Source organism: Lynx rufus, unplaced genomic scaffold (assembly GCF_022079265.1).
Source record: "Lynx rufus isolate CCGP_SWC_20201006 ecotype Redwood Valley unplaced genomic scaffold, mLynRuf1.p SCAF_8, whole genome shotgun sequence".
NCBI classification, from domain to species: Eukaryota; Metazoa; Chordata; class Mammalia; order Carnivora; family Felidae; genus Lynx; species Lynx rufus.
The window spans coordinates 90,774,223-90,797,888 of record NW_025814896.1 but is presented as its reverse complement, the minus strand read 5'-3'; the positions used below and the strand labels follow the sequence as shown (position 1 = coordinate 90,797,888).

General features: G+C 45.1%; 1 protein-coding gene across 1 annotated transcript in view; it reads left to right on the top strand.

Moving 5' to 3' along the window:
* Nucleotides 1-22,995, top strand: part of SLC4A5 (solute carrier family 4 member 5) — an 82,251-nt gene extending 59,256 nt beyond the window's left edge. Inside the window, exons 16-25 of the mRNA XM_047069601.1 lie at nucleotides 701-901; nucleotides 5,586-5,699; nucleotides 7,374-7,535; nucleotides 8,291-8,469; nucleotides 9,730-9,802; nucleotides 14,128-14,196; nucleotides 14,814-14,987; nucleotides 17,176-17,331; nucleotides 20,084-20,151; nucleotides 22,423-22,995. Coding sequence (XP_046925557.1) covers nucleotides 701-901; nucleotides 5,586-5,699; nucleotides 7,374-7,535; nucleotides 8,291-8,469; nucleotides 9,730-9,802; nucleotides 14,128-14,196; nucleotides 14,814-14,987; nucleotides 17,176-17,331; nucleotides 20,084-20,151; nucleotides 22,423-22,588 — 1,362 coding nt within the window. The 3' untranslated portion in view covers nucleotides 22,589-22,995. The remainder of the gene's footprint in view (nucleotides 1-700; nucleotides 902-5,585; nucleotides 5,700-7,373; nucleotides 7,536-8,290; nucleotides 8,470-9,729; nucleotides 9,803-14,127; nucleotides 14,197-14,813; nucleotides 14,988-17,175; nucleotides 17,332-20,083; nucleotides 20,152-22,422) is intronic.
* The last annotated feature ends 671 nt before the right edge of the window (nucleotides 22,996-23,666 follow it).

The window sequence follows — 23,666 nt, the reverse complement described above, 5'->3', positions numbered from 1 at the left end:
TTGGGGGAGATCTTTGGACTTTTTGGATCCCTTGAGGTTGCTCCTTTAGTAACCCCTGCGTAAGCAGCTGACTGCTCAGTTGGAAAAATAACCTAAGATTTTTCAAATTCTGGTTTTGAGGGAGGAAGGCTGGAATCAGCCAGTGTCTATGCCTGGATACTTACTATGTGTAAGGAGCTGTGTGCACTCTGAGAGCTAAAAGGACATAGACAGACGTCCCCCTGCCCTCAAACTTGCTTGTAATATGCGTGTGTAGACAAACATGAAGGGTAATGAAACAGCAAAAGCAGAGCACGCCATGTGTCAAATATAGGCCAAATGTGCCCTTCTAGCCATGGAGACAGGAGGTACCCTGCAAGCTGGAGAGGAAAGCCTCAGAGAGAAAGTAGAATGTGATCTGGTCTTGAAGGCTGGAAAAGTTGGTTTCATAGAGAGAAGCACATTCCAGGTCCAGGGACCAACACAGACAGAAGGGGGAACAAAGGAAACACAAAACCTGTTCTGAGGACAGAGTGGACCAGCCTGGCTGAGACCAGTGGCATTGAACAGGGAAAGCAGGAGAGTTGAGCTAGGAGAGAGACCAGTGGGGCAGTAGAGGCATGGGAGGGGTGTGTGGGCTGCCTGGGGACTACAGGGGGGAGGATACAGCTGAACCCCCAGGAAGACCCTGACCCTTTCTCTCCTGTGCTTCATCGCCAAGTACAACCCCCTTAACCTCACAGCGCTGGACTGGTCCCTGCTGAGCAAGAAGGAGTGTCTGAACTACGGTGGGCAGCTGCTGGGGAATTCCTGCCAGTTCATCCCAGACCTGGCACTCATGTCCTTCATCCTTTTCTTTGGGACGTACTCCATGACCCTGACCCTGAAGAAGTTCAAATTCAGCCGCTATTTCCCTACCAAGGTAAGCTCACCTTGCAGTTAGGAGGGGACCTAGTTAGGCAATTTACAAGGAAGCCTCACTGGGTCTCCTTGTGAGGGTTGTGGCCCACTGACAGGATGGACATCACATCAGCACTGGCTCACCAGGGTTTTTCAAGTTAAGAGCATGGATTTAGAGTCAGAGAGAACTGAGTTCTCTTATTGTCAAGTCCCCTTGGCAACACTTGGTATTATTAGAGTTTTATCTTTAGTCTTTCTGTGTAGTAGTATCTCATTGTGTTTTTAAAATGTTCATTTTCCCAATGACTAATGAAGTTGAAAATCTTATGTGTTTGTTGGCTATATAGCCATTTGACTTTCTTCTTCAAAGTGCCTATTTAAATCTCTTGCACATTTTCTATTGGGTGGTCTGTCTTTTTCTTTCTGATTTGAAATTCCTTATACAGAAAAAGGATAGAAACCTTTTTGTGATCATATGTGTTGCAGATATTTTCTATGTTACTGGCCTTTTTACTTTCTTAGTGGTATCTTTTGGTTAATAGAAATTCTTAGTTTTATTATAATCAAATATACCAAAATGTTCCTCAAGGAGACTATTGGACAGAAGATATTCTGTTATCTTCCAAAAGCTTCATTGTTTTTCCTTTCACATTATATTCACAATCTACCAGAATTACTTTTGACATATAGTGTGAGATAGTGTTTCTACACACACACACACACACACACACACACACACACACACACAGCAGTTTGTTTTTAAAGACCATCCTTTCTCATTGCTCTGCAGTACCTCCTTTGCCATATGTCAAATGTTCACATATGATGGGGTCTGTTTCTGGGTTCTTTATTCTGTTTGACTGGTTTATTTGTATGCCAATATCACAGTCTTCATTTATGTATGTGACTTATACTAAGCCTGTATGCCTTACCAAACTTTCCTTCTTTGTCCTTCTTTTCCAAAAAGCATTGTAAATTTTACTAAAATAAAAACTTGTTGGAATTTTGATAGGATTATATTGACTCTACATGTCAGGGGTGCCTGGGTGGCTCAGTCAGTTAAGCTTCCAACTCTTGATTTTGACTCAGGTCGTGATCTCAAGGTTTGTGGGATTGAGCCCCATGTCTGGCTCTGCACTGACAGCATGGAGCCTGTTTGGGATTCTCTCTCTCCCTCTCTCTCTGTCTCCCATATGTTCTCTCTCTCTCTCTCTCTCTCTCTCTCTCTCTCTCTCTCTCTCTCAAACTAAGTAAATATTTTTTTAAAAATGTCAGTTTGGGGAGGACTGACACCTTTTAAATTTTGAGTCTCTGACCATGAATATTATATACTTCACCATTTATTTAGTTCTTTGTTCTCTCCATAATTTTTTTAGGTTTTGGCATTAAGCTCTTGCACATTTTTTAAAAAGTTTATTTATTTATTTTGAGAGTGAGAGTGTAAGTGGGAGGGGGCAGAGAGAGAGGGAGAGAGAATCCCAAGCTGTCCCTGCAGAGCCTGACTCAGGACTCGAGCCCACAAACCATGTGATCATGACCCGAGCCAAAACCAAGAGGTGGACGTATAACCAACTGAGCCACCTAGATGCCCCACACTCTTGCACATTTTTATTAGATTTATTCCTGAGTATTTGACTTTTTATGCCATTGAGATGCTAAGTACTAGTTTTAATTGCATCTTTTTGTGGCCAGAATAAAACATTAATTAATCAAAACAGCACTTGCATTTGTGAGCAATAACTGTGCCATGGGGAGGGGCACTCAGAAGAATTTTAGCAACACTCTTCCACCATAAATCCCATGAGCACTCTCCTAAAGCCATCTTAAATAAATACTACGGCTACTGCTACAACTACTATAACTAATGATGATGATAATAATGATGATGATAAAATTGATATGAATGATTGAATTTTTCTCAATATTTCATAAGGACTAAATAAAAGGCTCTTTAGGGAGCTTTGCAATATACAAGGTGAGTAAACAATAGAGTGCTCGCAACCCAAATGCATCCTCAAGACAAATTCCCTCCCTTCCACTTCCAACTAGATCGTATCCAAGTCACCTCTTACATAAAAGTTCTAGAGCCATGATTGCATCTGAGAATGTTGATTTCCTGAAGAATGAAATATAATTCATATAATAGGAAATTTTTTTACCCAAACTTTTTCTCCCTCAAATTTCTTACATATTACTCTGTTGCCTCCTGGGATTTAGTACTGCAGAGAAGGATGAGATTATACCATTGCATATCCATCAGATTGGTAAAAATATGAAGGTCTTGAAGGATAACAAATGTTGGAGATGGAAAGCGGGTGAGAGTGTAAACAGGAACAAGCAATTCAGAGAGCCAGTGGCACTCTCTGATGGAACTGAAGATGAATATGATTTTCCAGTGGGCATTTTCACTCTCAGGAATACACCCCAGAGAAATTGTCACATGTGTGCAAGAATGCTCTTAGAAGCATTGATTTTTAAGAGGAAAACAATGAAAATAATCCAGATTGATCTATCAACAGGAGAATGAAGACAGAAATGGGCAACAGTCATAGGAACATAAAGCAGCAATGCATACACATAGACTACAACCACATGTATCCATAAGGAAAAATAGCTCCAACACAAGGTTGAGCAAAGAAAGCAAACTGCAGAATATTACAAATAATATGAAACCATTTATGTAAAATTTTTAAACGTGCTGGGGGCTCCTCCTGACTGGCTCAGTAGGTAGAGCATGTGACTCTTGATCTTGTGGTGATGAGTTCAAGCCCCACATTGGACATAGAGCTTACTTAAAAAAATTTTTTTTAATAAATAAAATGTGCTAAACAATGTCATATTTTGTTTAGGGCTGCATACATATTTAGTAAAAGTATAAAGACATTCATGGAAATAATTAAATCCAAATTCAGAGCAGTGGATCTGTCTAGAGAGCAGGGACAGGGATGCCACTGGATGACAGAGAGGCATCGACTGAATGGCTATATTTTCATTTTTAAGGTAGAGTTCACAGCTGTTTATTATATATACCTTTATACTAGGTTGGACCTAGTTTATGGCCTGCATTGGACTGCTTTACCCTATTAAAAAATGGCAAATTCATATGTTTTAACTTAATAACTTTTTGATCTGGATGTTGGGAGTATTGCAGAAAGAGAGTTGTAAATGTGCATACTGCTTGGTTCTGCCACGACCAATATTTTATCTGCTTGTAGTAATATTAAGCTGTTATTGATTTTCAACTTTTAGAATCAATTCACAGATAAAACACAAAAAAACATATGTTTATGGAAGACAGTATGATTGTTCTCAGCCTTGACAATGTGAAGACCAACATGGAGGAGTCACGGATGGAAGAGGATGGTGGGGTGGGGGCAGCTAGCCTCACCTGATGGAGCATGAGAGGGACTGGCAAAGTCAGCGGAAAGAGAGGCTTAATTTTATAACTTGGAAGTACAAAGGAAACCCATAGAAAGAGGTTAAAAATAACTTGCAAACCTTGGGAATGAGGAAAGGGCAGGAAGGATGGTTGCAAGTAAGCTAAATCTTTATCAATAGATGATGCTTTAAATTAGTAAATCAAAATATAAAAGTATAGCATATTAAGTTTTTTAAATGTTTTTATTTTTTATTTTTTTTTAAGAGAGAGATACACACACAGAGTATGAGTGGGGGAGGGACAGAGAGAGAAGGAGACACAGAATCCTAAGCAGGCTCCAGGCTCTGAGCTGTCAGCCCAGAGCCCGAAGTGGGGCTTGAACAGTGAGATCATAACCTGAGCCAAAGTCGGACGCTTAACAGACTGAGCCACCCAGGCACCCCAAAAGTATAGCATATTAGATAATGACATGAAGGAAATCACCAGAACAACTAAAATCAAGCAGACATATGGATATATCTGAAATGAGGACAGGTGCGTAGGGGACTTTGCTTTCTACACTCTGTGGGTTTTTAATTAATTGTATATGTTATTTTACTAACAGTTTTAAAGAAGAGTAGGGGGTATAGGGAATGCATTCAATGTGTCATCCATCGCCTGCCCCTGCCCTTCCTAACTTCTTTCCCTATTGTTCTCTGGAAACTGCTATCTCTGAAGAGATACAGACAAGGTGGCAGTGTAGACATTGGTCAGGGGGCAGAGGGGTGAGGTCAGGAACCTGGTCTAGGATGGGCATCCTGAGACGGAGCAAGAGGGTAAGGACTTCTCATGGATAGAAGGTCTGAGAGCAGACAGGGGTCCCCAGCAGAACCGAGGAGCTCCCTCCCAGCCCAGGTGGCAGTACAGCAATGTGCCACACATTCTCAGGAGCTAGGATTTCCGTTAGAGTTTAGCCTTGCCCTCACCACCCCTTATGAGTTCAGACTGTCATACCAGGAAATATCTTCAGCAATGGCTACCATGCCATGTGGATATAACACTTCCCACTTTCACTAATGTATGCAAAGCCCTCTGAATGTGTCAGCGCTCACTTATGTCTATGTGGTAGGTGCTGTCATTATCTGCATTTTGCAGATGAGGAAACTGAGAATCCAAGAGACGATATGCTTCCCCAAGGTCACACAGCTGGCACGGGCACAGCCAGGATTTGAACCTAGGTCTGCTGACTTCAGAGCCCAAGTTCTTAACCGTTCTTGTGCTGCTGGAGGACTCAGTCCTTCAGGAAGCAGGAGGGTGCTTCATTCACTTGTCCATCTCCTTTCTGCAGGTCCGGGCTCTGGTAGCAGACTTTTCCATTATCTTCTCCATCCTGCTCTTCTGTGGAATTGATGCCTGTTTTGGTCTGGCAACCCCCAAGCTGCATGTGCCCAGCGTCATCAAGGTTTGCCCCTGGCCCCTGCTACAGGCATTAACTTTGCCTGCCCACCAGCTGCAGTTATTTTCCCCTCTATGCTGATCAAACTTTCATATACTCTTAGCCAAGCGACTTGTGGGTTCTCTGTGTATGCTCCGCCCTTCCTCCCCACAGCCTCGGCGGTGGGGCGGGGATGGGGGGGGACAGTGGGGGGGTCCCTTGAGATGGTAGGCTGGGGACTTATTCACAGTGAAATGTTGCAGTGTAGCCACTGAAAGGAGAGGGTACTGAAACCCACCCACCAGCCTGGCAGAAGCGCCCCCTGATTTCCATTTAAAGGTCTACAATCCCATGGCTCAGGCAGTCTATAAGCAGGGCCACCTGGGGTCTATTGAAAATGATCCCTTAGAATTCTGATTCTCAAAGTGTGGTCCCCAGACTAATATCACATTATCACCTGGGAACTTACTAGAAATACATATTCTCAGCCCCACCCCACACCTGTGGAATCAGAAGGTCTGGGAGTGGGACCCAGAGTTCTGCACTTTAACAAGCCGTCCAGGGCTTTCTGGAACCTGCCAGTTTGAGAATCACTGCTGCACAAAGTCCCAGTCAGTCCTGAGTTGGTATTTGCTCCTGGCCAAACTCAAGCCCTGCTCCCTCACAAGGAGCACCATCCACCTGCACTGGGCTTGGAGGTTCTAGAACTGACCCTCCCTGCCTTTGAGGGCTTGACCTCCTCGGTATTACTTCAGGGCTCCTAAAGTAATTTAAACACAGAAAGTACCTCTTTCTCTTAGATAAAACAAAAGATAAATTTCAGCCCAGCCCCTGCACAGATAATCCCTCGTTTCTTTTTTTTTTTATTTTATTTTTTTTTTTTTAAATTTTTTTTTCAACGTTTATTTATTTTTGGGACAGAGAGAGACAGAGCATGAATGGGGGAGGGGCAGAGAGAGAGGGAGACACAGAATCGGAAACAGGCTCCAGGCTCCGAGCCATCAGCCCAGAGCCTGACGCGGGGCTCGAACTCATGGACCGCGAGATCGTGACCTGGCTGAAGTCGGACGCTTAACCGACTGCGCCACCCAGGCACCCCCCTCGTTTCTTTTAAATATGAAATTTTTTGTCAAATTGGTTTCCATACAATACCCAGTGCTCCTCCCAACAGGTGCCCTCCTCAATGCCCATCACCCACCCTCTCCTCCCTCCCACTCACCATCAACCCTCAGTTTATTCTCAGTTTTAATCCCTCATTCTTAATATGCAAGTCTGAATTAATGTTTGGTGTTTTACAGAGCATCCTATAATGCTCCCCGGACAGGTGACTCAGAGGAGAGGCAGAAGCGTCAGGCTCTGTATTCTTGCCTGTTGGGTCTCATTCTCGCTTCTTGTTATCTTGCAGTTAGTGACTGCAAGCTCTTTCCTGACAGCCTCTGGCTATGCACCTCCCCATTCCCAACCAATCTCAGGGCAGCTGCCACCAGTGATCTTAGTTCAGCAGACACCATGTCCTTCCCAAGTCTGTCTGCTTCCATGGTCTCTTTAAAGTCACAGGTGCCTAACATCTTGAAAGGAAAAGATTGCACTCAAAAAGCACCCCAGGTCGGGGGTGGGAGGGCAGGGAGAGTGGGGACCCAGACAGCAAGTGCACTGGGACAAAGAAGAGAGGAAAGTGCCCTTTCCATTTGTTCCGCTCAGCCTACGCGGCCTGACCGAGGTTGGTTCGTGGCCCCCTTTGGGAAGAACCCGTGGTGGGTGTACCTGGCAAGCATCCTGCCTGCCCTGCTGGTGACCATCCTGATCTTCATGGACCAGCAGATCACAGCCGTCATAGTCAACCGGAAGGAGAACAAGCTGAGGGTGAGGCGGGTGCTAGGAGCAGGAACACCACTTCTTTCCTCCCACAAAGTCAGAAGGAAAAAGAAGGAAGATGGTGCTTCTGTCAAAATTTGAGACCATTTATGAAACAAGATATGAGGTCAGAAGACTGTGGAGCTCTGGTGCATGTGTAGGGAAATGTGACCTCCAGATGTAGGTAAGGCCACCAGAGCCAGGGTGACTTGATGCAAGGATCAGGACCAAGCCCAGGGTGGGCTACTGGGCACAGGCTCCTTGTTTCTCCCAAAGTGACCTTCTGGCTCCATGCTTCCTGACAGGAACTTGGGAGTCTGAGCAGATCCTAATGGGAAATTTTGACCTAGAACCATGAGGCAGAAGAGAATCTTAAGCCCTCCTGGCCTCTGCAACTCCCTCCCTGCCTCTGGGTTTGAGGAGATTTGGGCTACCCTCTCCCCCATCCCAAGACCTACCCCAGCCAAGGCCTCTTGTTCAAGAACTACAGAGATATTATGGCCACTGGTAGGAAAACTTCTTCCCAAGGACCCAAGCCCAAGGCCTCTCCAAGCCTGAACACCCTTCTCCTCACCTTCCTGTGTCCCTTCCCTGGCTCAGCAAATCCTGGGGTTGGGGAGGCCTGAACACTACAGGGTAGCAGCACCCTAAGAGCACCTATTGAATGCTGAGGGGAGCCTTTGAACCGTGTTACACAAAATGGCTGCTTTGGGGAGATTTCTATCTCCCTCACCCCATACCAACCCTCCCCCTGCCCCATGCAGAAGGCTGCTGGCTACCATCTGGACCTGTTTTGGGTGGGCATCCTCATGGCCCTGTGCTCTTTCATGGGGCTCCCCTGGTATGTGGCAGCCACGGTCATCTCCATCGCCCACATCGACAGCCTCAAGATGGAGACGGAGACCAGTGCCCCTGGGGAGCAGCCCCAGTTTCTGGGGGTCAGGTAGGTGGGGAGCAGTGACTGGGGACCGCCTGAGCCGGGGTATTGATTTTGGGAGAAGGGAAGCAGATGTTGCTTTTTTTTTTTTTTTTTTTTTACCATCGAGGTATCTGGGCTAAAAGGGCCCTGCTCTGACAACCCAGGAACTGCAAGGATGGGAGTAATATTCCTGAGGGAGAGAGGAAGGAGACAAAAATTCAGTTCTAAGTAGTGTTTTTTTTGGTAATGGATTGCAAGCAGTATCCCACCACAGTCTGTATGCACACTGACCACTCACCTGCATAGGCTACTCAATGTCTCCACATTCCCCTCTGACCTGTCCTTTTGTCTCCTCTTCTTCAAGACCCCCACTACCACTGTCCCCCAACCCCTCTTGTGGGTACAGGTCCTACCCAATTCCCATTCATCCAGAGAGTCTTCCCAGGACCACTGCCACTCCCTAGACTGTGGCGCATGGCCTATTCCCTCAATCCTCCTTCTCTCAAGTCCATGTGAATCCCATACCCGTTACAGGCAGGCATGTGCCTCTTAGGTGCTCTGGGGTGAGCCCACACCAGACACTGGCTGTTCAAAAAGTTTCTCCTCACTACCGTAGGATACCGGGGCTACCCAGCTTCCCTGGGGTGAGCCTTCTCTGGTCAGGGCAGGGTCCCCTCCTGGACCCCTGAGCCCTAGAGGACTGGGCCTGAACAATCTGCCCCCCAGGACTCAGTTCCCACTTGGGTTGTGCCTGGGCCTGGGCACTCAGGAAAACATATCTGCTCTGCCAGGCCCCCTTCCTCCGATTCCAGCAGCCAGCAGCCAGGCCCCCTTCCTCCGATTCCTCTTAGTCATGCCCCACAAATGTAACATCTTATTACAATCAAGGCAGGGATAATAAGCAATGTATATCCCATTTCATTCTCACAGCAACTCCCAAAGCAGTTGTCATTATCTTTCTTTTGCTGAGGTTGAAGACATTTAGGGCCTTTCCTGATGCCACTTAACTACACACCCAAGTCAGTCTGGCTCAAGTACCTCCACTGTTAGTCACTGCACTGGACAACCTCCCAAATGCCCCTACAAAGTGCCTTGGTCAGGGCTCCTCTCCTCCCATGTACCTGTCAGCTGGGCCCAGGCAGCAGGTTTATTCTCTGGAATGGGGAAACAAGACAGAGGCTAGGGCCTTGGACACAACCTTTAGGTGCACACGGAGGGCCAAAGGGCTAGGATGGTGATGGGGCATCTCCCAGTCCACTGTGACCGTGTGCCCTTCTCTTCCAGGGAACAAAGAGTGACCGGCACCATTGTCTTCATCCTGACGGGCATCTCTGTCTTCCTGGCTCCTATCCTGAAGGTAAGGCTCTATACCCTATCTCAGAGCCCTAGCCACCTGAGAAGGCACTGACTTGATGCCTGAGTTGGGGAGAGGGTCGCCACATGAACCCTAAAAAGGAAGGACCCAAAGAGATATATTTCATCATCATCCTTGTTTTCTGGAATGTTGCATTGCTTATAATCGGCACCAGGCAAACCTCACTGATCTTTTCCACCTTTCTGGAGGGCATTCTTCCCTCAGAAAGTTTGGCCAAGTTCCATCCTTGCTTGGATCAGAGCTTCCCAAGCAGGTTATGTTTTCCACGTTGTGGTTTATGGCTCACTAGATGCCTCTTTGCTCACCCATTTTCTGAAGTTTAAAACTTACAGAGGGAAGCCTTTTATAGATTATCTTGCGGCCTGTTCTCTGCTCCTCTTCTTACATCTCTTGGGAACATAACTGATTTTTCCCCACACAGTTGGAAGCTCCTTTTGCTCATGTCCCTCCAGACCAACTGGAAGAGATGAAATCAAATGGGAGTATATTCAGAGCCTGGGTCCCCAGAACAGTCTGTTTCTGCTCAGATGTCTCTGTCTGTCCAATTCAGCAACTCACCTGTTGTATTCATTTGCTACCATAACACAATTCCACAGACTGGAAAGCATACACAACACTTACTTTCTTACAGTTCTGGAGGCCACAAGTCCATGACCAGAGTGTCGCCAGGTTTGGTTTATTCTGAAGTCAAATATGGGGCAATGTTCATTATTACTCTGGCCATCATGGAAAAGTTTCCACGAGTCTACAGAGCTCCAAAAGCTCTGGTATCATCATTGTGTTCAATGACAAAATGATCTGAAAAGTCCTACCCAAGTTCTTTTATAGTAAGAGTGGAAAAAATACAATATCATTTTATTCACCACCAATTAATCTATTTGATACATTTTATAGCAGAGAAGACCTATCTAGATTTTTCTTGATCATAAGATTTAGGATTTCTCATTTGATTGTATTAAGGTACATACCTTTTTGTTTTGTTTTATTTTATTTATAGTTTTGTACTTTTTTATGAAGATAGGCTTTCAGAGGAAGCCAACAACTTTACACACACTTCTTCAGAGACTGATTCCACCCAAAACGGCTCCTGGGAATGAGAGCTGAAGAGTGTCTTTGAGACAGACCTTCCCCATCACAACCTGACAACTATCTTATTCAAGAGTCTTCCATCTTAACCAAGCAAAAGAAAATCATCTCTAACAACAGCAACAGAAAAAAGAGATAGGCTTTCCAAACAATTGGTTAAGTAATGAAAGCATTATCACTAGCTGACACCAGTACTAAATACTACATTAAATTTAGGTGAAAGAAGAGATATTCTGTATAACCAGTTCAAGAAAACTATGACTTAACCCAGATCTGAGGTCCTAGATTTAATCCCAGCATTTACTTCCAATAAGAAAAATTTTCCATAAAGCTTATTTAACTTTCTGCAACTCTATGTTTGCCCGTGCCTGTCAAATTAGGCATAGCTGAGTACCTATCAGCCTTGGAGAACTTAAACTGGAGGGCTATCTACCCAAAACATACTTTAGTTGAGATCTTTAATTCTTGTTTATGTAGCCAAAAGAGGAGAGGTCTCCTGGGTGCTGCAAATTTTAAAGGATCCTAGTTATCATTGTTTCTATTTTTATCAATGTTTCTAAGTTGGCTATTAACTCTACCTTTGTACCAGTTCATCCAGTAGAATTCTGCTCTAAAGGCTTCTCAAATTTTAATGTGTATAAAAATCACCTGGGAATTTTGTTAAAGAAAGATACTATTATAATACTGTATGTTAACCACACTGGAATTAAAATTGAAACTTAATTTTTGAAAAAGATACTGAGGGGGCGCCTGGGTGGCTCAGACAGTTGAACGCCCGACTTCGGCTCAGGTCACGATCTCGCGGTCCGTGAGTTTGAGCCCCGCGTCAAGCTCTGTGTTGCCTGCTCAGAGCCTGGAGCCTGTTTCACATTCTGTGTCTCCCTCTCTCTCTGACCCTCCCCCATTCATGCTCTGTCTCTCTCTGTCTCAAAAATAAATAAACGTTAAAAATTAAAAAAAAAAAAAAGATACTTATTCAGGAGGTCTGGGTGAGACCCAAAACTCTGCATTTTTAACAAGTTCACAGGTCATTCCAATAACATTGGTCCAAAGACTACACTTTGAGCACTAAGGAATGAAATCTCCCCCTTTGTGGATGTATACTAATTTTAGACAGTGATTTTTACTGCTAGAGGACCGGTGTTAATCTTCAGCCCTTTCAACACCAATATGCAAATCTTTGGTTATCTTGCCACACAAGGGCTCTGGGGGACGAGGAGGCCATGTTATCTGACAGGCAGCATAAATGATTTACTCAGTCCATCCCAAACCCTGAAGGTTTGTCTTGTTTCAGGTTTTGCTTGCACCTTGCCACTACTGTTCAGTACTGTAGATTTCAGAAGTCTGCCTCAGGGGAGCCTAGACCATATCAGTAGCTCCCCCTCTGAGCTCCATGAGTTGTTCTCATGGTCTCAGCCTCAAATTATATGGGAGGGCTGTGATGTCTTACGTTTGTGATCATTGTTGACTCCTCCAATAGAGGGTAGAAAGTGGACCCTAGAGGCATCTTTTTTTTTTTTTTTTTGTCACTGTACTGTTTCATTAATACTTGAAAAGAGCCTGTCTTTGGGCATCCAAGGAATATTTGTGCTAATATGGAATTTTAGATCACAGCCCATCACTGGCCAGAGTGTGATGTCATGGGCCTTTGGGATTTGCCAAGAAAGCTGTTTGAGCTTACAAGTGACAGGACAGGAGATAATTTACTAGGGTTGATACGGGACTTTAGGACCAGGCACTGGTAACTGCAAATTATCTAAGAGTTAGCCCAGTTCTCCTGTTTGATGTGGTTTTCACACAGGGAAGTTTTAAGCCATTGAAATTTGTGTTATTACAGACAGTAGCTAAGTCTTTTATTTAAGATTTTATTTCTCTCTCAATTGCTCCCACACTTTGAAAATGATTAGGACAGTGTTGTTCATGGAAAGTTTTTTTTTTTACTTTGTTTCATAATTAGGCAAAAATCTCATAAGCCATGTACAAATGGAATGATGCAATGGCCCAGGTTTCCCTTCTTTACTTTAAGATCAATGTCTTGAATTAAAGTTTATGCTTTATAGGTCCAAATCATGGTTTGTGTTTAAAAACTGAACCAAGTCTGGGGCGCCTGGGTGGCACAGTCGGTTAAGCGTCCGACTTCAGCCAGGTCACGATCTCGCGGTCCGTGAGTTCGAGCCCCGCGTCAGACTCTGGGCTGATGGCTCAGAGCCTGGAGCCTGTTTCCGATTCTGTGTCTCCCTCTCTCTCTGCCCCTTGCCCGTTCATGCTCTGTCTCTCTCTGTCCCAAAAATAAATAAACATTGAAAAAAAATTAAAAAAAAAACTGAACCAAGTCTAATTTATTTTAGATATGCCCAATTTATTTTAAAAGAGCGGTTATTTATTCGGTTGGATTTATGGACATCCTAAATGGCATCTAAAAGTTGGGTACAGGACTTGTGTTCTGCCACATGTTCCAATATGACAACCCTGGAATCGAGGCAGAGTCTTGTTCCCAATGGTAAGCCCAAGGGGCAGATAAACGGAAGGATGAAAGAAGCAGAAACACAGCTTAGAGAGACAGTAGAGAAATACCTCAAAAGCTTCTAAAGAGTCATAATGATGTCTGTAGAACAGTGTGAATGATATGTATGATCCCATTTTTTAAAAAGCTAACAAACTGCCTATGAGCATGACTGGAAGGAAAGATGCCACCAAACCATATACACATCTGTTTTGCTTCTTTTTAAAATCCAATTGTGTGTGGTATATGATTTTTGTTAATCAGCAGGTACTCTCTGCTAATGTAGGTCAGCTCACTAAAGGTTCCCACAGCAATGCAGCTTTTTTGGGGTGGGAGGCAGTCTTCCGCTGGGGCTGGAAGTGGAAAGAAGCTGACAAGAATAAACAGGGGGGTTTTCTATGGAGCTTTCCCATGTTCCAGAAGGTGTGTCTTCAGCCAAAGCACATGGCTTCTGCAGGGACCAAAAGAGGGCAGCCAGGCTGGAAGAGCAGCTGCACAGAAAGAAGGGGGCAGGTCGGCCCTTCCCATGACACTGGCTCCAGATCAGTGCTCAGAGGCTCAGTTCCCCAGAACATCCCACTCCTCCATGGCTAGGGGCAAGCTGAGGGAGGCCAGGCTGCCTGTGACTTGGCAGGCACTGTCGTGCAGAAGAGGGCAGCCAACAGCCTGCCCCTGGCCGAAGCCGGGTCCAAAGCTCCGCATCCCTGTCTCATTTCAGTACATCCCCTTGCCCGTGCTGTATGGAGTCTTCCTCTACATGGGCGTGGCCTCCCTGAATGGCATCCAGGTAAGGTTCTCCCCACCCCAACCACCGCCAGGCTGATTGGATGGGAGTCAGCTGCCATGTTGCCCAAACCCCAAGTGCTTGCTTTCCCAGCGCCGTGGAAGAATAATGGTGATAAAGATACTGCCATTTACCGTGTGCCAAGTAAAATAACTATATCGGGCACTTTATAGGTCTTCTATAGTGAAACCTATATAAATAGGTGCTGTGTTACCTATTTTACAGATGAGCAAATAGGCTCAGGATTCAAAACCCTGATGGGTCTGACTCCAATGAGCATTTCACTACATCTCTCTCTTCTCTAAGGCAACTCTGGCTGAAGAAAACATTTTGTTTTGTTCTTTATTTACCGTGATGCCCAGATGTCTTGGATAGTTTGTGTTGCAATTAGTTGCATTTTCCTTGAATGTGCATAGTTTTCATTTGTGGCCCACTCCTCGGGCAGGTCTCAGGCCCCCCTCCCAGACCTCCAGTCCCCTCCGGTGCGTCCTTAGTACCGACGAGGGTCTACCTTCTATGAGACCCTGCCGCAGCACCCTTTCCCCCAGTCCCAAGCTCCCAGCAAGGCCACCTCACTCAAGGTGTCCTCACCACCTGGCTGAGCCTTGCACTCTCAACAGTTCTGGGAACGCTGCAAGCTCTTCCTGATGCCAGCCAAGCACCAGCCAGACCACGCCTTTCTGCGGCACGTGCCCCTGCGCCGAATCCACCTCTTCACCCTGGTGCAAATACTCTGCCTGGCGGTGCTGTGGATCCTCAAGTCCACGATGGCCGCCATCATCTTCCCGGTCATGGTAAGGTGGGCGTGGGCTCCCCATCCTGCTCAGCGGATTGGCCCTGGGCAGGTGTCCGCGGGGAGTTCCACCATCGCAGATGGTCTGACTCTCTCAGGGTCACAGAGGCAAGCACGGAACAAGATTCGCATCGTGAGTGCAGGCCAGACGGAGCAGCGTGGGGGGGGGGGGGGATGGTCCCCTGCGGGGGGCGGGCCCACAGGCCTCCACCCAGCTCAGTTTCAGGCACTCAGCAAAATGCAAAAGCCCACCAACCTACCGGCTCTGGGATAGAATGGAGAAGCTGGGCAAAGTCAACAAGGACACAAAGTCCCCACTGTCAAAATTCAAACCAAGTGCAGAGGAACACCTGTACTAAATAGATATAACTCTTTTAACTATTCAAAATAACAATTTGAAAAGATAAGTGGGTGGGGAGGAGAACTAGAGCCAAAGAGTAAGAATTTCATAGTCTAATGTCATGAACGTGAGGTTTGGTGAAGTTGTGGAAAGTGCAGGAGATTCTTTAACTATTCTTGAAATTTTATATAATCTTGAAATTATTCCAGAATTAAAAGCGAAAAGAACAGCCAATAACATGTTGCATCAGGCCCCTAGATAATCCCACCCTGCTGGGGGTAGGGGCTGGGGGTGGGGGGGAGGCGGTTACTGCTGGAGCCTGTGGGTTAGTACTTAGGGAAAGCCCTGGATGGGCCCCAAAGCCTGGCAGGGCCAGACTAGAGGCCAAAGTGAGGATGCAGAGGTGGGATTTGTAATGTGCTTGCCTGGGATTCTCAACCCTGGGTGACCACTAGAATCACTCGGGAGCTTTTTAAAATTGTGTGCCCAGACCTCACCCCAGCTCAATTAAATCAGTATCTTTTGGGGAAACCCAGGCATTGGTATTTGTAATATACCAGGTGAGCATAAATATGCAGTCAAGGAAAGGGAAATGGATCCTCCCCAATGGAGCCCTCATGGGGTTCAGTGTTAACAAGGAGAAATGAAATTATAGTCACAATTAGCATGTATGGAGTGCTGTTTCATTTAGTCCACACTAGACCTGAAGTACTATTACTAATCCTACTTTACAGGTGAGAAAGCTGAGGCTCAGAGAGCATGCGTAAGTTACCCAGCTCACACAACAAGGAGGAGCAGAGCCAAGATTCCCCTACATTCCCTTCATTGATTTTTTTTTTAATTTATTTACACGCAGTAAAATTCACTCTGTGGTTCTGAGTTTTGACAAATGCACAGAGTAGTGGTTCCGCAACCACAGCCATAATAGAAAATAGTTCCATCACCCCTAAAATGCCCTCATGCCATTTCTATGCAGGCAGTGCCTCTTCCCACCCCTGTCCCTAGCAACCACTATTTTGTTTTCAGAGCCAGGATTTTCAAAACCCAGGTCTGTCCACTTCCCTAGATCTACTTGCTCTCTAGAAAGGGTCAGTGAGGAGCCAGAGTTAAATTCAACTGAATGGTTTTCTCCCTGATCTCATTTAATGACCAGTTCTTGGTAGTGAAGGGGCAATATTTATAACTAGTTACTCTGAGCCCATTGAGTCTATTGAAAGGCCAGTATTTAATCTTCCCCAAAGTGCACATGTGTTTTCCCTTTAATTCGTTTATCCCGAACAGAACCAAACTTTCTAGACTTTACTGTAAAAACTCCTGATGTCCCAGTACACTTTATTCAGTATGCTTTATACTTTGTTAGCAGAGAGATTGGCAGCTCTCAGAAATAGGGACAGTGGGTCTCAAAATGTGATCTTTGATCCAGAAATATCCATATCTCCTGGGAACTTGTTAGAGATTCAGATCCTCAGGCCCCACCCCAGACCTGCTGAATGACAACCTCTGGGGGTGGCACCCAGCAGTGTGTGTATTCACAAGTCCTCCAGGTGTTTCGATGGAAGCTCAAGTTTAAGGACCACTGATTTAAAGAATAACTGTAGTTCTTTAGTCCTTGGTCCTCAGCTGCAACAGGCTCCCTCCCCTGGGTCACTGATAGGCTTTGTTAGTCAACTGAGGAAAGACCAGATGAGAGGAACCAAGCTGGGCAGAAGGTGAATGATGGTTTGTGGGAGCTCTGAGATGGCTCCAAAGGCACCAGAAAAAGTCCCTGAGTATAGCTGACTGAGAGAGAAAAAAGAATGTCTGACTTTGGGGCCTTGAGCCCATGTTTTTCTCTGAACTCTCACCACAGATCCTGGGCCTCATCATCGTTCGAAGGCTTCTGGACCTCATCTTCTCCCAGCATGATTTGGCCTGGATTGACAATATCCTCCCAGAGAAAGAGAAGAAGGAGACGGATAAGAAGAAGAAGAGAAGGAAAGGGGTCCCTGAGGACAGTGATGAGGAGGTGGGGAGGACGTGAGGCCAGGGTCAAGGGAAAAGATCAAGAAACCCTCCCTCCATTTCTGGCAGGGTCAAGGAGGAGGTAGCTTCTCAAGTGGTCAGCTGTGATCACCTGGGCCCAATCCAGGATGAGCTGAGGCTTCTCCTCATACTGGTGTGGGATGCTGAGAGCTTGTTTGCTTATGTGAATATTCTCAGGGAGGGCCACAGTGAATGAACCCCCCCACCCCGCCAATCCAGGGAAAGGCTGGTTGCCATGCCCACTCTTTCCCATTTCTGTGAGTTCCTGGGGCCATTATCAACAGCAGTGCAGGTCCTTGATGGAACAGGGCAGAAGACTCAGCTCCATCATGGAGATTATGAGGACTGATCTCCAAAGAATAGAGCAGACCTCAGGGGAAGTCTGATGGGTACCCACATCAGTAGACTAGACTCCTGGACAGTTGTAAGTACTGGGGGACAAGGTTTGCTTGGCCTGCCCTTGGGGTATTAGGGAAGAAGGTGGGGGGAGAGGCTATGTCCTCACTGAAAGGAGAGTGGCTACATTCCTCAGATGCTGGGGACCACCTGGTTGCCCCATCTACCCTTCTTCTCTCATGCTTCTTTCCCATCCCACCCCCATAACACCCAGGGAGTCAAGAGACAGGAAGCCAGTCCAGAGCTTACAGTAAATCACAAAATGTTAAGCAGGAAGATTATCTAGTTCAAGTGCTTATTACAGATGATGAAATGGTCCCCCAAAAGGGAAGTAGTTTACCCAAGATGGACATATGGCTAAATGTCTAAAAGGGAATTAAGAAAACTGTTCCTGACTTTGAATTTGATCATTTCCAATATGCTAAGCTACCCATGCCATCTCCTAACACCATGCCTGTCCTTGCATTCTCCCGGTTTGACCTGAACCCACATTTCTGCATCTATCTTGAACTGTTCTAGTGATTTTGCCTTTTGCAGATCAGAGCTGTTCACAGACAGATCCTTGATTAGTGGCAATCAAACCATCTTCTGATGGTAGTGATAGACCCAAACTCCCCTTGTCCTTAATTACTTTCCTCTTCAAGAGGCCCATCATTCATTCACATGTTTTTCATTGGTGATTTAGTTGGTTTGCAAAGATAGGCTTGAGAACAAAGAAACGGAGAATCTAAGTGCCTTTTAAAGACAAATACTTATTCTTTCATTGATTCATTCAATAAATATTTGAGTGGCTACCACGTGCCAGGAACTTCTGCAGGGTTGGGGAAAAGCATGAAAAATTCAATGGAAAAATGGGATTCGATTTACATAAATTCATTTTACACGTGTCTTTACAGCAACACCAGCCATTGTGTGAGATTCACTCCCAAGAGATTGGTAACTCTAACAGTTGAAACTGTTCTGATCAATAACGTTCCTGGAAGAGTTCTGTCTTGTCTAGGACAGCAGGCTAACTATGATTGCCCCTCAGCGGGCCCCAGGGTATTTGTAGCACCTCCTAAGTGTTTAGATGTAAAGAGGATGGTGGTTGGCACACATTGTGGTGCATGTATTTTCCATCTTGGCAAGAAAGCCAAAGCTGTTGTATTGCTGGTGTTTATCAGCTTTTCCCACTGTTTCTCTCCAGCCCCAGTTCCCTCCTCCCTCAGTTATAAAGATTCCCATGGAAAGTGTCCAGTCAGATCCCCAAAATGGTATCCACTGCATTGCCAGTAAGTAAAACACATGGTGTCTCTCCCTTCCTACTTACTACTAATCCTCCAGCTCTTCCTCCAAGGAACTTTCATCTTTAATTCAGGGGGATCTAATAGTCTTAGAAGCTAGAGGACTCCTGTGGTAGGCAGAGTTCAATGAGAACTGGGTCACAAGGACTGAGACTTCAACCAAATAGAAACCCAGAATCAAACCCTGCTGACGCCAGTGATCAATCTTTACTTCCATTTAGGCAAAGTCCTTCATTCCTTCCTTTCCCCTGGTGCCTCCTGATGTCTATGGCACTACCTGGCCCTCTCTTGAATCATTTCAGACCACATTTACCCAATCCTGAATCCCTGAGCCTCCCATGTTTTCCAGTGGTTATTGAAAATGATTGGGAGTTCAAATCCCAGCTGAGTTGTCTCCTTTAGAGAAATAGTATAGCATTGGGATCACAAATTTTTGTCAGAAGGGGAGGTTTTAGTGGTTGGGCTGTGCTTCCATATGAATCACAGGTACCTTCCTCCTGCTGAAATGGAGGCTGTCTGGGAGAGATGGGGCTTTGCTTACGAAGATCCTGGGGGATCTGTGGCTGCCCTTACCCCCTCCCAGCATCAGCGCCTTCCCAGTGGACACTTCTGTCAAGACAACATAGCCTTGTCTGAGAGTAATCAGAAAGATTCCACTTGAGTCCTGACTCCAGTGCTCCTAATATAGGACTTGCCACTTTTCTAAAGGACCCAGATTAGAATCCTGCCAGGGCCCTTGAAGGGCTTCCCATCACTCTCTGTCAGAGGTACCTTTCCTTTTTTGTTTCTAATTCTCCTTCCTCCTTGCCATTTGTATATTTCCATCACCCTTTCTCACTCTTCCCTGGCCCCGCCCATGCCTCACACCCACCTAACCTGGCTGAGAACCGTCTGGTGAAGTCACCCATCCCTGTGAGACCCCTGAATTTCTCTCGTGTAGTGTTGGCCATAGGGATTAGAGAATAGGAAGGAGGGTGAGGGAGGCACTGGAGAAAGGCCTTCTCCAGTATAGTCCTCAAACCTGCTCCACAACTGACATTTTAATTTTCCTGCCAGGAAAAAGATCTTCCAGTTGGAGTTACTCATTCTGATTCTTCCTTCAGTGACTCAGACCTTGACCGAAGGTAATGGCCATGAGGTAGACTCCTTGGGTTTTAGATAAGAGACTAAGCAATGGCCTGGAAGGCTGAGGGCCTAGGATTTCTCAGGCTAGCCAGTGTCTCAGTAAAGGCCTTTGCTGGTCACCAGCAGTGGAGAGACATAGTTATTGGGGTCAAGTAACAAGTATGACATAACATGATTACAATATAAAAGGTACTCAACTTTAGAAAAGGAAATTTTTACAGAATACTACATAGAATGAAAACTGAAAATACTGGGGGAAAAGAATATAGAGAAAAACTACACATTACTTAAGTATAGATTATTGAATGCCAGGATAAAAGCAGGTCTAAGAATCAAAACACCAGGTATTCCAATACCAGTGGAATAAAGTAACAGTATGGTTAATTAGCAAAGGGCAGAAAGGCTATCAAAGAAAGCTATCTAAATATCAAAGATCAAGTGGAGGGGTGCCTGCCTGGCCCAGTCAGTGGAGCAAATGACTCTTGATCTTGGGGTTGTGAGTTCAAGCCCCACATTGGGCGTAGTAATCTTTTAAGAAAAAAGATTAAATGGAGGTAATAGTCAAGAAAGGATTCCAGGCCATTTCCAGGAGCCCCTCTGCCAAATGTGATACCTTGGTGTTCTGAATGAGAAGCCATGAAAAAAGTGGGGCAACCTGATGACTGAAAACACAGAAGTCTCGAAAATGGAAAAGAGAAATCCAGGGGCAAGAAAGTCAGCCTCAGTTATTACTGGGAAGATGGTAGGGCGCTCCTACATGGTGCTCTAAACTGGACAGGAATCACTGTACTACGTCACCCATGAGCAAAAGCACAGGCTATCCCAAGTCCAGAGGCAGATGAATCTCCACACTCAGATGGCACTCATTCAAGAGATTTTAGAAAACTGAGAAGTCAAGGCTGTTCCCACATTGCTAGGATGAGAAGACAGATCTCACTGTAACAGCCTCCCTAAGCAGCAGACCCAAGGCCCAGGGGTATCACATGTCCCAGTTATATCTCTGCCTGGCTTCTCATTCCACCCCTCAGGTTAGGATTCTACACCATTACAAATGCCACGGATTTTTAACATACGAAGGTGTTAAGAGAAAAGCAGTCTATCTGGATCTATTTTCTTTTATTTAAAAAAATTTTTTTTCAACGTGTATTTATTTTTGGGACAGAGAGAGACAGAGCATGAACGGGGGAGGGGCAGAGAGAGAGGGAGACACAGAATCGGAAACAGGCTCCAGGCTCTGAGCCATCAGCCCAGAGCCTGATGCGGGGCTCAAACTCACGGACCGCGAGATCGTGACCTGGCTGAAGTCGGACGCTTAACCGACTGCGCCACCCAGGCGCCCCTGGATCTATTTTCATTTTTAAGTAGCCTACACCAAATTGAATCTCTGTCCCAATTTCAGTCCATGGAGAGAAAATTTGGACCAGGATAGGGGATTTTCAAAAATCTGTTAAATTGTACAAAACCTGGGACAAGATCAGAAATGGAGAAAATTTGATAATTGGTGATGGCACCTCCCAACTATCCTGGTGTTTTACCGTATCTATGGAAGTAGGTGGAAGCAGAGACCACTAAACAGGATTCTCCGTTTCAGTGGCGGAAAAGGCTCAGCAACACGATCTAGTTTAACAAAGATTAAGCATCTGTGATCCACCAGCATGATGCTTAATCCCTGGGGATATACAAAGACAGGCCTATGAACAAAGACATACAGCACCATGTGCCAAGAACAGTGGAGCGCATGGAAGAGAAAGGTCAGTGTCTAAGGGAGGGATTTGCCTTATCTAGAGAGTCTGGGAATGATAAATAGGAGTCTGCCAGTTACACAGAGTAAAGAAGAAAAGAGGCAGAAGAAGGGCATTTCAGGCAATGGGAACATGCCTGAAATACTATTTGAAAATATACACACGGCGAAGACTGCTGGGATAAGCAGGCCATCAAACTAGAAGTAATCAGGAGTCCAAACATAAAAGGCCCTGTCTGCCACTGAGGAGCTTGGATTCTAACTTTTGGACAGCAGGAATCACAGAAAGTCCTGTGATCCAGAAAGTTCACCTTAGCAATAATGTGAAGACCAGGCTGAAACTCATGGCGAGACTAGCTAAGCAACCACAGCTGAAGGCCAAGTGCAGAGGATGCCACTCATTCCCAGGATGTGTTAAGAGTTCATAAGCAAAGACAACTATTTGCACTAGAGCCTGCCCTGGGGCATAGCAGTTGAAAACACCCAGTACTAGATAAGTCACTCTTCCCTCCCTCTTTTTCTCATTCAGCATCACTTTGCACTTCAGAATTTCCTGTCCAGCTTCACCTGCTTTCAACTACTCACAGAGCCCAGTGTTCATGGTGCCACAGGTGAAGATAGAAATGGAGTCAGACTGTGACTTCACAGATGTGGACAGATATGGAAGAGAAACTGACGGCGAGACCACCCTCTAGGACGCAGCTTCCCCCAGATGTGGTTTAATCTTCACTGTGGAAGGACATGGTTTAATCTTCATTCATTGTGAGGTCGGGGCCGAATCCCTGAACTTCCCTGTGCTGGTTTCCTTATTTGCCAAACCGAGGGTCACTCCACTGGATAAAAAACTGACCTGTGGGTGAAAAGTACTACTTATGTGCAAAGCTATCTCCTTTTTGTAGTTATGAAAACAACAAAGGAAACATACTTTATTTTAAAATGCCGTCCAGGATAGAAATTATAACATGTCTTGAAATGAAAAAAATTTTTGCCTCCCCAAATTATAGCTAGGATAAAGGGGCAATAGTAAATTTTTATTAAAACAAATATCAATTAGATTTTTTTTTAAGTTTAGATTTTAAAGTATCTAGATGGTCTTGAAAGAACTATTAAAATGCTCACACTTCAGTACACCAACGTTGGAAAATTTGTTTTGCAACTTGGCATTGGGAAGAAATATTTCAAAGGTCCTATCTTTCCCTATCTCATTCAGTTTTCAAAGGGTCATTTGTCAAGTCTGAACCATCTGCATGCATTGCGGCCTTGTTCCAGCACAGAAGTGTGACTGGAGCTTTCCCAGATTGAAAAGCCAGTTGTGAAAGTCTGTTAATGAAAGAACCAACACATTAGAGTGGGTAAATGTTTCTAAAATAAAATTGTTCTTGTTAAAGTGAAACTTCAAACCACATGTTACAGCAACAAAATGACCCTTTAAATTAATAGCACTGGTTTTTCACATCCAGAATAAGATTTCTTTACACCTTCAGGGAGGCTCTTCCTACAAGTTTTCAATGGCCTGATTCCCAAAGTCAAACTCCCATCCACATGACTGCTGCATGTTAGGCAGAGCTAATGTAAAATATTAAATTATAACTTTGCAGTATTAGATTACTACTTTAAAGGAATGATTAGAAGCCAAGTTGGATAGATTAATGACGCATTAGTAAAGAAGCATGAAACTTACTATCAGTCTGTCTTCAATCCCCATTTGACAAACATCAACATTGTTTATTTAACACCTACTATGTGCCTGATAGCCGCAATGCATCTGACATT